Source organism: Belonocnema kinseyi, chromosome 4, assembly GCF_010883055.1.
Source record: "Belonocnema kinseyi isolate 2016_QV_RU_SX_M_011 chromosome 4, B_treatae_v1, whole genome shotgun sequence".
Classification (NCBI taxonomy): Eukaryota; Metazoa; Arthropoda; class Insecta; order Hymenoptera; family Cynipidae; genus Belonocnema; species Belonocnema kinseyi.
Window position 1 is genome coordinate 147,667,629 of NC_046660.1, and position 15,117 is coordinate 147,682,745.

Genomic DNA, 15,117 nt, shown 5'->3' on the forward strand with positions numbered 1-15,117 from the left:
ATTGTTTAAATTAAACTATGGTTACATGTAGAGACCGAAGGCTCTAATTACCAATGCATTCAGTATATACCAAAACGTTTGATCAATCACACTTTTGTAATCGAATCGAAGTAAATCTTTCGCTGAAGAAATATTTGATGGTAAAAGTTGATTCTTAGTTCCTCTGTAAGCTAGACAGACCACAATAAAATGTTCTAAAGATTCTAGCCCACCCGAATTGCACATCTAGCACACACTCTCTGAATTGAACACGTATTTTTCACCCATCCAAAATAATTGACTTTCTTTGTTTCTATGCAGTCTTAAATGTCATACAAGGTCTAATTTACTAGAGTTGATTTCTTTTCAAAGGTAGCTGTTAGAAGTAAAAATATTCTTGTAAATATTAGAGTATCTTGAGGTAGAAACGGCTTCCATATCCTTTTTTTTATGTTGTCTTGTAATTTACATATTATCTCATCAAAACATTGTTTAGCGTAATCTGCGATTTGATTTGAAAAAACCCGCTTCCATGCCAATTCATCAAGAATGTGCTTCAGCTGAGAAACCCAGATGAACTTAACATTATCTGAGCTGGGTTTCAGGATATTTAGTTGCCTTAACTTATTGTAACAGTTTTAATAAGCCTTTCATCTGACATTTCTAATACTTTTATCCAATAGCGTAAGGCCCTCGCTATACAGTTGCATTTCAGTTTAGATCTATTCATTTCGAGTCCTTCCATATAATTTGGGGTATTCCGGGGTAGATACAAGATTGAATTTAAATATTTCATCTGCACTATTTCAATTTCATTAACAAAATGAAACAACTATATTACGGCGCCGCATAACAACGTTGCTGAGATAACCGAGTCAAAAAGTTGATTGTCCGCTAGAATTGATTTTAGCTTGGCCTTACATAGGGTTTGTTTAGTGCTGCCTATAGCTACATCCGCCTTTGACACTCATTGAATGGCATTTTCCCTAAATGCGCCAGTGCTCTCATAGACTACTCCCAATAGACCACGGGCACACAACGTAAATGGCAACGTGATACGGATAAGGCCAATTTTCACCTGACATGTTCGTCTGGTGATGAGGAACGTAAAAATGGGTGCCTGGCAGGTGTGAGTGGATGCGTTTACCGGTGGCGACCTGCCAAAGGTGCGAATTTTCGACATTTAACTAACGTGACTCGGATAAGCTTGAAAATTGGTGTACATGTAGGGGCTGACATTAGGAATACCACCTGTGCATTTCCAGGCACTTACCTGGATGCAAAACCTGGATGCCAAGCAGCTTCGAAGTCGTCGGACATTCAGGTGAAATTTTTTGAAATTGATTTTACAGGAAAAAGTTGTAAACAAAAGTTGGCCCACTCCTATAGATGCATATTTTCATTTTTATATCATTTTTTGATAAAATTGATATATTTTGAGAAAACTTCGATTAAAGGAATACCATAACAATAAAAAGCCGTTTTTCTTGACAGCAAGTCATTTTTCGAAAATTATTAAAAGACTAAAGGTACTCTATTACAGGTGTACTCCAAGATTAATACGAAGTATTTTATCAAAATGTTAATATTTACCAAGTTATTTGCATTTTTCCTTCTTTTTCCTAATTTTTCTATCACCTGGTGTATATTTAGCAATTTAGAAGAAGTTGTGCTCAAAATTAGTACAAGAATAGAGTAAGTGGTATGCAAAGAATTGGCGTCAGCCACTTTCAGTTAAAACAATAACTTATTCTGCTATAAATAATCATAATCAGTGTCACGATCTCAGCTTCTGGTGCATTTTTAATGCAGTTCTATACTTGGAAAAATGCACCAACGAAGAATTGTAGTGTCTACACCAATGACCATCGAAAAATATAAGACGACCCCACGCTACGTCCGGGAAACTTGACATTTGTCACGGTAATAAAGATTGAACGTATTTCGTCGACAAAATATAAAGTTTAAAAATAATAAACAATGGGTGTTTTAAAGTAAAGCGATTTTTTTGCTTGATTTTTATAATCATATTCACCTTTATTACAACTTTCTACGATAATCAGAACCTGAGAGGGTGACTCTGATTATGATTATTAACATTTTGATAAAATACTTCATATTAATCTTGGAGTATATCTGTAATAGAGTACCTTTTGTCTTCTAATAATTTTCGAAAAAATGACTTGTCAAGAAAAACGGCTTTTTATTGTTATGGTATTCCTTTAATCGAAGTTTTCTCAAAATATATCAATTTGATCAAAATGTGATATAACAATGAAAATATGTATCTCTGGGAGTGGGTCAACTTTTGTTTCAAACTTTTTCATATAAAATCAATTTCAAGAAGTTTCACTTGAATGTCCGGCAACTTCGAAGCCGCCTGGCAACACTTTTGCATCCAGGTAAGTGCCTGGCAATGCGCAGTCGCTATTTCTAATGTCAGACCCTACATGTACACCAATTTTCAACCTGACCCGAGTCATGTTAGTTGACTATCAAAAATTCGCACCTTCGGCAGGTCGCCACCGGTAAACGCACCCACTCACACCTGCCAGGCACCCATTTTTACGTTCCTCATAATCAGGCAAACATCTCAGGTGAAAATTGGCCTTATCCGTATCACGTTGCCATTTACGTTGTGAACTTACGGTCTACAAATGACAATGTGATCGTTTTCTTTTCAGTATTTCTTAAGTATCTTGAATTTCATCTGAACGTCTCTGGGAAATTCGCCTAAAATAACCTAACCATCAGCAAAGGCTAAAAGCAATATTTCCAGCAGATCTCCTAAGCCTAACCCTAAAACTCCATGGTCCTTGAAAAGTGTTTCCATGTCGCTTGTAAGAAGCAAGTAAAGTATAGGACTTATTATTTCACCCTGAGGCGTTCCCATACTGATCTTAATAGAATTAGAATGAATTCTGTTGATATCGTGGTACATATACATTTTTTCGTTGAGTTTTGTAATTATTCTGAGTTGCTTTTTATTTAGACCTAAAGCTTGAAGCTTTTTCCAAGAATTTTGATTTCTATTCTGAACCCCGCTTGCCCTTCAGAGATTAAACCTTTGGTTTTTGTGTGTCCGTTTATGAAATACAATCGTTCTTATTTTCCCCCAGTCTTCTGGAATTTCTTCCGTCTCTAAGACTTTATTACATAATTTTAACATTGAACTCACGACATTGAAGGGGACAAACTTAAAAAATTCATTGGTTATCCCATCGGGCCCTGGAGCTTTATAATTTTTAGCTTTACCTAAACTTTGAATCAGTTCGTCAAATTCTATCCCGCCATCTAGCTCAGGAGCTAATGATAACTAACCAGCAAATGATATTTATGTAATTTTGGATTCGCAAAGTGTGTAATATAATAATTTTCCCAAACTTCAGCAGAAATCGGACAATTTGAATATTGTATACTCATAATTTTCATTACTCTGATCCAGAATTCTTTCGTATCTTTTATATTGATTTATGCCGTCTTTCTCTCTTGCTTCTTTTTGATTAATATTTTATGCGCTTTTTTTAATGCATTGTATTTAGTTGATTGTACGTCGTTAAAATTGTTCTTTTTAGCCTCTTTCAAACCTTTATTCAATTCATCTTTAGAAGTTTTAAATTGTTCATCCATCCAACTTATATTTTTCGCTTTTTGATAATTTAGAATTACTGGTCGGGTAGACCACAACCCCGCACTAGATGCGGCCACTTTGTTAGCCATTTATAGGTTTGAATTGAATTGTTCTATCGAATCACTATTGATCTGAATTATTTTGGATTTCTCCAATCATTTTATATATGATTCCTCTTTCTGTGCATCCCACTTATAAATTTCTCGTAATTAAACATTCTTTTTCTTCATTTTATTTGTATAATTATTGGTAGTAAAATTAAACTCTATTGTGCTTAGAAAGTGATCTGTCATTGTATGTAGCCCAATTATTTTACTATTTAATATATTTTTTATACTTTATTTTTTATAATATATTTTTTATTCCTTAAGATTCGTCAACAATCTGCCTCTATAATGAATTTTGGTGTCCCTACTTTCTCTATTTCCTGATAATACTGATCCCTCTAACAACATCGCATCGATCTGATTCAAATTTCCGCCCCTAGAATTAAAATTTCCTCCGATGATGCATAGAATTTCACCTCTATTACAGTTTAGAAAACATATGCTTTCTTCTAACATATCCATCACCATATCAGAGTCTAAATTATGTTCAAAATATACGATTTATGTTCAAGTGTTACGAGGGCATCACATAGCTCCTTCAAGCTATATATATATTTTTTTAGTCTTCGCCCAATCTATGCTGCACTTCATAGACTTCTCTCCAAAATACTTCGAACTCCTCTGGTTTGGGCGGGTGGTCGATAGTAACTGGAGGGTCTTGGAAGAGTCGAGGTGGGTCAGAGAGAAGCTGTTGATTTTCTCTGACCCACCTCTGCCTCCGCTCTAGACTGTTTAACGGTTCGCATCGGACAAAGCTCTCGCTGCGTTATACAGACAATATTTGATAGCCCAGAGGTCGGATTCTTCGGAAAAATGTCCACGAAGCTCGTCGTCCATTGCAGCCAGATCTTTAGGCTTGAAAAAAACCTTGGTGTTGATGGAGAATTGGAGATAACATACGAGAACTTGATTAGACGAACAGTAAAAAAATCCATAGAAATTAAAGACCACAATAATAAAATTAAATACTAAATGTATATTTATGGCGGGTAACTAAGCACGCACCGCTTCTACGTTTATAATTTCTTTGAGAACCTACAATGAGTTGGCGTGGTGGAGGATTCAATTCTTATCCCGCCAAAGTACAGGCTTTTCATTCTTTAAATTTTTGTACAAAAGCTCAGGGACATTTCTAAAGTATATCTGTTTGACTGTCTATCCACTAGGGGTATATTCGTGATGCATAATGTCAATGGAATCGAAAACAAACATAAAAGAATGACTATGGAAGGATGACCTCACCAGGGATCATCTTCGACTGACTTGCGGCCATGTCAAGAGTTTGTTGTTAAGAGTTCATAAGTCTCCGCAGCTGATTAACCGCTTTTGAAACAAAATTTGACACAAACTCGCTGTTTCTTTTGTTCATACATTTGGCAATCGATAAATCCGTCGAAAACCGAAATTCGGTTTTCCCTCATCAGGCTGCCAGTCCCTGGTGAAAGAAGATAGCGCGGTGATTTTTCCATCCCCTAATACTGAGCAGTGGCGGCTACTGTCAAAGCTTTCAAATGAGACCCCGTATACTATTCCTTATTAGAATTCCCAAAACTCCATAAAAAATTAAAATATACTGTGCTTAATGAAAGTGTGGTCTAACACATATTAAAAAAAAATAGTAGGGATTTATTACTCACAAGAACAATTTCACTGCAAGTAGAATAACATTTTTTGGAAGTTGACTTGAATAATTATACAGCTCGTTTCTACACCACAGAAATACTGTCTGAAATTATCAATTTGAAAATAAAAGACCTTCAAAATATTCGAAGCACTTATGGAAACTGGAAAAACTTTCTTCATCACGGTGTAAAAGTTTCGGTTTTAATGCGTAAATTGTAATTTAACTTCTATTCACTACGACCTTTTTTTAATTGCACACTTGAGTGAAAGTCGCGGAAGCAGAGAGCAGACTGTGAATCCTGTTAGTTAAATATTTTGGAAATAAATTTTAACTCACACGAAGCCAATGATGACAGTGAACCGTCTGAATTTCCGTCGCCTTCGTATGCATAATGCCTTACATCGTCGAATGGATTTGTGTCAGAATCCTTGTCACAGCTTTCTTTTCTGCCATCAAGAAACCCGCAAATATCAGGAATGTCACTAGCTCCTGCATCAAAATCGAAAGACACTATACATTTTTTCAGGATGGAAAACTTAGTGAAAATATCACTTTAAATATGTATAACACATACCTCTCCCTTGCAGTCCAATAGGAGTGATTTTTGAGTCAACGGGAGGATCATACATAGCCCTAAGAACATTGAGGTCATACCCCGTGTCAACTTCACCACCTCCTTCGTCATCATAGTTAATAATATTTTCCCTAATATCGTCCATATCTTTGTACAAATCGTCAGTTTTTCTTTTATGGACAACAACTGCCAATAGTAGAATAAGCAGTATAGATATGCAGACAAGAATAGCTACTAAAAAATTCGTATCAATGCCAAAGGAAACAGCTTTTGCCACTCCATAATCGCAACCAGGATCTGCATTTATTGATAAAGAGGGCCTTCCTAAATTGTAAGTCTGAAACACGAAGCGTACAAAAATCGATTTATTATGTGTATCTGTTACGGCCGAAGCTCAAAGGCGGCCAATGTGCGAACTAGACGGCTGGTATGCTCATTGGCCAGGATGTCTGGCCAAAGCCCGAAATAAATGGCGTGGTATTAATGTTTCGTGCTATGGCAAACCAAATCACGAAGCGGCCAGGGTACACCTTTATTTGACGTACGTGATACAAATTGTCTATTTAAGCAGAAGTTTAGGATAAAAGTAATTATATATAAACCAATGTGACTTGCTTGCATTTCCATTTTTGTATAGGATTTTCTTATAAGTACCTCTTAAAAATTAACATCCATCCACACCTTATCCCTCAGACCGCTCGCTCTTATAGCCTTGTCTTTTTCGATTCGCGTCGCCTCGGTCACATGTCCCTACTTTCTCGCTTTGCCTGCTATTGACAACCTCTGCCTCCGCGGCTAATGCCTAATACATATATACTATCTACAATATTCAAAATTTTCCTACACCTACTTTCTCTCCTATTTACAATCATTCCTTTTCCATTCATCTTCCTCCTTCCTTCTCTTCTTCTCCATCTTACCCAAACGCCCATTCACCCATACTACTGCCCATTTGTCCCGCCTTTCATGCAAAAATATCTACATGCTTATCCTACTCCTTTCAATCTCTTCACACTCCTCCAATTAATGCTCTACTTTTACATCCCCCTTCCTGCATAATTCACACATCCTGTTCTCTTTAGAAAGCCAGAACCTATTATAATCCTACATGCATCCGCATCTCATCCTCGCTATAATTTACTGACTTTCTTTATCTCCTTTCTCACATAAATACCTTAGACTTTTCCGCATTTAACCTTAAACTATTCTCATCCAAGTAGCTTCTCAACCTTTTCATTACCCCCTTTAAAACCTCCTCGCTCTTTCTAGCAGCAATATGTCATATGCATATCTGAGTGACCATATTATAACTCCTCCTACCTTAACTCTTCCCACCCTCACTTCTCCTAACACTCTGGCCGCTAGTTTACTTGCCATATATCTGTGAATACAATTGCAAAAAGCTTTGGGCTAAGCGGACAACCTTTGGCCTTTGGGATATACAAAAAAAGCATACACTTTCACACCATTCTTAACTAATTTTCTATCCACTAAGTGCTGCAAGACGTAAATGTTGTCGATAGAATTCATTTCCTAAACTCCGCCTGCGTCTCCCGCAATAGTCCTTTCTACTCGAGATCCTTCCGCAGTCTATCCACCAGCACCATCATTTACTAAATCTCATACACATCAACCTAAACTCCTTCCTCGTTTTCACGTACGAATCCCTTTTCGCAGTTCCTTCCTTCCACTTACTGTACTTTCTTTTTACCTTTCTTTTCATCTTTTTACATTGTCTTCCAAACGACGCCTTCACAATTCCTTTCTTCTTCTTTCTGAATATCTTTTTTTGCACACACCCTTTCACTTTTTCTTTTAGATCCTCCCATATCTCTTTCACCAACTTCCCCTCAAAGCTTACCTTTCGCAACTGATCCTGATCTAATTTTACTTTTCGATACCCTGCCTTCGCCGCTTTTACTTCACTTTTCTCCCTCCTAGCCCTATCGTTTAGCATTCTCTGCATATCCCTTACCTTCTTCGTTAAAGCTTTATCGATGGAAACCTCATTGTCCTTTATCCTATCTGCCTTCTCTTTTCTCTCCATTCTCAACTGCATTGCCCTTATCCTTTCCCTATCCACCCTCTTCTTCTTTCCATTGCTACACTCCTTCACATTCTCTTTTTCTACTCGCCTCCAATTTCTTTTCTATCAGACTGTTCACCGTCTCCCAAATAAATTTCTTTTTCCAACCCCACTGTCACCTACTTCGATCTCTGACCTGCTCTTCATCTTCTTATACCATTTTTCTACAGTTTCCTGCCACACCCTAATCTCTTCTTCCATCTGCTTTATTTTAACTTTTTTCCTTTCTTGCCGACACTCCCTACCTCTCTAATCTTTCTTTTTTCTCCGTCAGCTCTTTTACCTCCTCTCTCATTGCTTATCTTCTACCCTCAGGTCCACCCTTATATTTTGTATTTTCCCATAATGTCCCTCAAGTCCTCCCTCAACCCTCTCATCTCGCTTATGAACACCCCGAGAGCCTCCTTCGCTGCCTACCCATCTATTTTTAGAGGGGGTGGAGGTAATCTACGTGTCCGTATGCTTATTTTAAACGGACTCTTTACCGCGCTTTTCCCTGGACTTTCTTAGTTGTCTCTCTTCCTTTTCAATGGATCCTCCCCTAAATGGCACTAGACGCTCAGTCCCTCGCTTTCTCGCTTTCTTCGTTCCACGTTTCTCCTCTCCCCGACCTGCCTCTCGACATCGGGCCACGCACAGTTGGCCGTCGTGGCCTGTAGGAAATCTCCTCCCCGTCGAATTCACTACTAGCACCGCCAGTACTCTCGCTGACCTTCTCTCCCGCTCTTTCGTCGGTAACTGGGATTTCTCCCTGCAAAAAGTACCGTCTGCAGCCTACAGATAACTCTCAAGACTTTTTCCGCTTACTGCCCAAAATTCTCCATTTATTCGCTCTATTTCATCCCTCAGAGCCCCTGCAGATACCTTTTTATCTCCCCTATCATCTCTCAGCAATACGAAAACCACCCTTGGCCCCGTTGAAGGCCCAAACTCCTGACTAAAAACTCCTCCGATCCCTTGTCAACCTTACCTCACTTTTCCTATTTAGCCAAATCCCAACCCATGACTACTCTGAAAATTAATTCGTAACTTCTTAATTCACCCCTCACAACCCTACTTATCTCCTAGGCTTGCACACTCAAACTCCACTCATACCTTTCACAGAAAGTCAATGAAATATTCTCACCACCTATAACAGCACACGTTCTCACTACCGCTACCAACATGCAACTAAAGAGGCTGGAAATGTACCACCTACACAATTTCTAATTCTCAAAAAAGTGAGATCAAAAGTGAATTCAAGTATGACAAATGTTCTTCATCAGAAGATAAAATATGAAACGATTAGACATTCCAACCCCAGCCTTAGATTGTGGCAAATTTCTTGTTGTCTTCATAAGTTCAATTGGAGAGAATTGGAGAAATTGGAGATTACAGTAATAAAGGATTTGTTTGAAATCCCATTTTAAATGTAACAATCCAAATATTTGTAATTAACAACCAAAAAACTGAATCTGCTCTGTTCACCCAACTTTTATTTTTCTTCTTCTTATTTAATTGCATTCGCTAACAGTTCTGCCATCCTGGTACTTGAATCTCCGCATTCCAACCTAACTCATATGCATTTCGCAACATAACCCATACGCTTAATTTTGATTTTTAACCAATTAAATGTTAGTTGAACATTAAGGAATTATTGATTTACAAACTGAATCATTAAACTTGATTAGTACGACTACACATACTTATTAACAACAGAACTAAAATATTTACAAATTATTTTTGATTTACACACGAGAGTAAAATTGAGTAAAAACTCAATTTGTGTAACGTGAGGGTGGCTTCCTAACTCGCGCACTTCTTCTTACTGATTCCACTACAGGCATAATTTCCTCGTCTTGATTTAGCTCAGGAACATTGGCAACTCTCTTCTTCTTCTAGATCAGTGTCGATCCTAACGGTCTTGTTCTCCTCATCGGATTCATGTCCCACAGCTCTTCAAGATCTCAATTGTGAAACATGTGCTGTACTTGCGTTCGTGCGTGTCTTAACCAATCCTGAATCCGACTAGCGCTGCTCTCAATTTGGTTGCTTCATTTCATTAAAACAGTTTCTTTCAGGTAGTCCAGACAAATTTCCGCAGTACGCGTCTTTTCCTTACCATTATATTATCGAACTTTGGAAACCGATGGTTATACCCACTCATTTTTTTAGGCATTTTTATCTTTAGACACTTTCGGTTCATTCGATAACAGTACGGAAGAAGGAGAACGATTTCACTAAATTTTAAAAGAAATGGAACGTCCATATTATGGAAAATAGGATACAAATATGTGATTGGCTGACTTTGTCAGGCGTCGAAAAGTGAGTATGTTGAAAAGGGTATGAAATAGCATAGAAAGCCACTTGAGAGGTCCATTGGGAATAAACGAGCGATACCACAGACAAAGTGAATTTGATTATTTTCGAATTCTTAAGTTATTTTTTGAGGTTGGGACGAACAGTGACTTTATAAAGTACAACAAAGACTTTCTTCGGATTTAGCGACCTCAAAAACAAAAAAAATTCCCCTCTTTCCAAAGGTTTCAGTCATCACAGATTAGGCTTCAAAGAAAAAAATGTTTTTTTTTATTTGCCTAACACCTGGCATGATATCGAACCAGCAAATTCTATTTATATCCCGGGCTAACTAATGGATATACAAATTTTCGTTCGTGGTATATATCTTAAAACGTTTATGTCGGTTATCTTAGAAGGCCTTGGTAGTAACTTCAAGTTTGCAATTTTTGAATATTTTAAAACATTGAATCCTTCTTATTTTAATTAGGTTTTGCTTATCACATAATTTAAAACGTCTTGCGCTCCTTAAAATGTATTTCATGTAGCAAGCATTTTAGAAAACTGACATTTAGTTTTTGATTGGGCACCCTATTAGAAGTATATCAGAAGACGCTGCAAAACACCTACTATAGGAAATAATAATTAGATATTGTTAACAGGTATCCAATGTTTTGTTTTGACGTTTTTTTCGTCACAAGTATAATTTGGTTAAGTTAAATGATAGTACAAAATTTAAATGGTGGAATGTGTAGTAGTGATAAGTTAGGTTTTCGCGTATTAACTTTGTGACATTTAGATTTAAACCAATTGCCTGGCAATGAAAATTTGACAAGCATACATTTTCACAAATTGAAAGAAAGGCGTTATTGTTTCGTATGTGACATAATCACGTAATTCTACGTGACTTGAAAATCATTCACTATAGTTGAGATAGTGGATAGTTAATTCCCTTCATTCGACACATAGTATATACTCACATTTCCATTAATTGTCATATTTCGTACACATCCTGCAAAACCTTTTTCTGTTGGCCTATGAGTCCAGCCTAATCTCTCTGCTAAAAACGTCAGGTTAGAGAGAGTACCTCCAACTTGCATAGGACTGTTTACATTCAAAAATTCGTTTGAACCCTGAGGAGCAGTTAAACTCATACACGCAGATATTCCACAATTATCTATCTTCATTTCTATTGCCTGAAAATGTGTGTAATCAGTAAAAAAATTCTAAATATATTGAGGAGCAACGCCATAAGAAATACTTACATTCTTTGTCCAGTACACATCAATTCTGTGATTTTTGCCATCTGTTAATTTAATCTCCTTTTGATCCAATTTGACCGTGCCTTTGCCATAATCAACGTACAGAACCGCATAACCTTTTTGAAGTTCCAAAGCCATAAAATCTTGAATTCCTAATTTTGGACTGTAACTCATTGGGCCAAAATAGAAAACTAATCCATTTTCGGTCTGGGGTACTATTTCTAATCCTGTAAAAAGATATACATACACATCGCGGTGATCAACGTTATTACATTTTCACCTAAACAGTCCTTATGCCAAATTTACGGGATTACGGGAAATTATAGGAAATAGGAAAAAAGGTGTGGAAGATTCATGGAAGCCTTTAACAAAGTCTCTCAGGAATTACATACGATATAAAGGTAGAATAGGAGGGAGGTCGGAAAGCAAAGAGAATTCAAGGGACGTGGTAAAGAAAGAAGGAACTGATGAAACGTACTTCTATCTTCATGAAAAAAAAGATCAAGGCGGAAAAATGTAGAAACTAAAAATAGAAAATACAAAGTGATTTTAGGGGAGCAATATGAGGTTTCAAATCAAAATGGAAATTTTAGGAATATAACGTTAAAAACGTAGAGTCAAAAAAATTAATCCTTGAAACTGACTAGGATCAGAAAATTACCGAAATAGAAAACTTCAAAGTCTTGGTTTTATACAGCAAAACTTACCTAAATGTGAATCATCACATGCCTGTCCAGGTGGTGGCATAATAGCATATCCATCACCGTGAAAGCCAATGGCTAATAATTCGCATCTAGGTCCTTCCAATCCAGGGGGACATTCGCATCGTTCACCAACAGATGTACCCCCATTCAAACAGACAATAGGTTCTGCTACGTGACAAATGCACTGAGGATCAACAATCGCTCTAACACCAGCAAAAGAACTTGAATTTGTATAAACACAATAAGGAACTGTACTGACATGCAAGAAACTTCGACACGAATTGTTACAATGAAGCTTCTCAAAGAGGCATTCATCAACGTTGATCAATAAAATATCAGCATTTAATTTTGTTTCGATGAACCTTGCATTCTGTGATACTAGGGTGTTGAGTTTTTCTGGCGCGTAATAAGGACTTCCGTGTGCAGAAAATCTAACGTCTAACAAAGATTTATTATTATGATGTGGCGAATGAAGTACGGTAAATACATCAACATTTTCTGCAGATATATTCAACATATTTGCTAAAATTTCTTGGAAAATGTCCTTTTTACTGATCTCAGAATCTAAAGGTGATACGAATTCTTCGGAATTCATGCCATAGAAACGCACCGAGCCAGATTTAAATACGGCTTCTTCAGGTATTTCTTTGACCGTAACATTGACGATTGCCTCTGCTACGATCGTCGATCGACCAAGACGGAAAAAATTGCTTTGCTCTTCTACTCGAAATTTGAGAATAAATGTGTTGTTAGTAGTACCTGAAAGCATAGTAATCATACCAGTTTCAGGATTTAATTGAAATCCATCATGTTCTGATATCCAAGTGAATCTTTTGTCTGGCAAATCCCAATCGTCGGGATCCTTTACGTATACTCTACCAATTTCGGAATCGGGAGCTTCACCCTTGTAATTGTAAACAAATATAGAACTTTCCCCATTACTCATTGGATTATCATTTACGTCACCAATAATCACAGTTAACATAGAAGTTCCGGTCATAGAAGGGGTACCATTGTCTTTAATCGAAATTGGAATAACATAACTTTTTCTCTCCTCGCGATCAAAAGTCACTTGTGCATAAAGGTTCATATTTTTGACACGAAATTTCGATTGGATTTCGCCATCTGCGGAATCATCAATTTTAAATGTAAACGGCTGTCCATTTTCGTCAGAGTCCCAATCTCGAGCCTTGAGTTCGATAATCTTTCCAGGTTGCTTATTTTCATCCCATACCACCGGATAGGGCATATCAAGAAAAGGTGCATTATCATTTATGTCTATGAGAGTGATGTTTACCATTAGAAGTTCTCGCAGAGCAGTAGGAGATCCATCTTCATCTCTAGCCATAACAATTACCTTAAACAATAACATAAAAATTAAATTAATATTATGATTTGGTAAACCTAAAACACATAAAACAACATCTTACTGTCCACATTGGATAACCATAGGGTGGATCTCGATCTAGGGGCTTTTTTAATTTCATGCAACCCGATTTATCGATATCAATCAATGGTTGCTGCTCATCCTTCACAATAAAGTAACTGATATGTTGATCGGCGTTTATGTCCTTAATATCTGGATCATAAGCAACAACAGTCGTAATACAATCTGAAAGAAATGAATATTAAACTTAATTAAAATTGTATTAAAAGTAAGTAGATTGGCCGCTGGTTGCAAGCAAAAATTCCTGAGCTTTTCCTGAATTATCAGTTATTAGATAAAATCTGGGCTCAAAGAACGTTGAATGAACATTTGTGGGCATCCGTTTGAAAAAGGCCCTTAAGATCGGTTTTGACTTACGTATAGAGAGATATAACCAGTAAAATCTGGAATTTTGGGCCCAGGACGAATCCTCTAGGTTGAAAAACGAGTCAATGGGGCATTTTTTAAGTTAAAACTTAAAAAAAAACGCATCTAAAATTAGAGTTTGCAAATGTATGGTACGTTTTCTTCGAGAATGAAATATGTCTATTTCCGGATGATTTCGAGACATGAATAAAGTGCCAATAAATTTAGTGTGCGTTCCAGCATCACCCCTTACTCATACCCAAAAAATAATAATTTTGATCTGAACTTAGAAAAATGTGAATATCTCCTGAACTAAAATCGGTCATAAGAGCTTTGAGAAACTTTTTAATGCCGTGAAAAGTTTGATCAGAACCGGTTTGAAAAAACATTAAATTTCAATGTTTACAGAAAATATCAATAAGTTCAGAGATTACAAATTTTTTTTATTGTCCTTACGAAGCCAAATAATAACTTTCACCTTTCCGTAAACATTTAAAAATTTGTAGAAGAATACAGTACGAAGTCGAAAGAATAACTAAAGGGCTCCTTCTAGTGGGTGAAGAAAAGCAAGCTAAGTCTCCGGCACACGACACAACGCGTGTGTCAGAGGCTTGCATTATAGTTTCGAGATATCGTTTCACTCGACTCAGTTGCAACTCCCCATATGGAGATCTAAGATGTTTTTATACATAAAAAATGCATAGTTAATGATAAACGTCGACCTCCAACACTCACGCCCGATATTCAGGTATGGCAGCGGTAAGAGATGAGCACCAAACTACACCATGCTCGTAATTTTTTAGCTACAACATCATCGCAGGAGGCTTCAAACATCCTATTAAATCTACTATATAAAATTCAAATTTGTGGGGTTGAGGCTCAAAACCGTCCAGACCGTTGCACAGATCGACCGCAACCCGAATCGCTAATTGCTAATACCGTTTGTTTAATAAATAATGCAATATAGCATTAACTGTATATACGAGGGTGAATCAAATATTAACCGGAATTCTTTTTTAATATTTATTTATTTATAAAAAAATACAAAAATACTATTGATTATTTTTCTACATAGTCTCCT

At 36.8% G+C, this 15,117-nt stretch overlaps 1 protein-coding gene across 6 annotated transcripts in view; it reads right to left on the reverse strand.

The window, feature by feature from the left end:
* LOC117172093 (DE-cadherin-like) overlaps window positions 1-15,117 on the reverse strand; it is a 470,947-nt gene that overhangs the window by 262,815 nt on the left and 193,015 nt on the right. For 5 of the 6 annotated variants that reach the window (XR_004466959.1, XM_033359866.1, XM_033359864.1 and 2 more), the window contains exons 9-14: window positions 13,675-13,856; window positions 12,248-13,601; window positions 11,544-11,767; window positions 11,259-11,474; window positions 5,916-6,252; window positions 5,678-5,830 (exon numbers count right to left, since the gene is read on the reverse strand). Coding sequence is in view for 5 of the 6 variants with exons in the window: in XM_033359866.1 (XP_033215757.1) it covers window positions 5,678-5,830; window positions 5,916-6,252; window positions 11,259-11,474; window positions 11,544-11,767; window positions 12,248-13,601; window positions 13,675-13,856 (2,466 nt within the window). In the remaining variant the exon portion in view is untranslated. Of the gene's footprint in view, window positions 1-5,357; window positions 5,444-5,677; window positions 5,831-5,915; window positions 6,253-11,258; window positions 11,475-11,543; window positions 11,768-12,247; window positions 13,602-13,674; window positions 13,857-15,117 lie in introns of those variants that run through there. The other variant, XM_033359867.1, reaches the window with a different exon arrangement.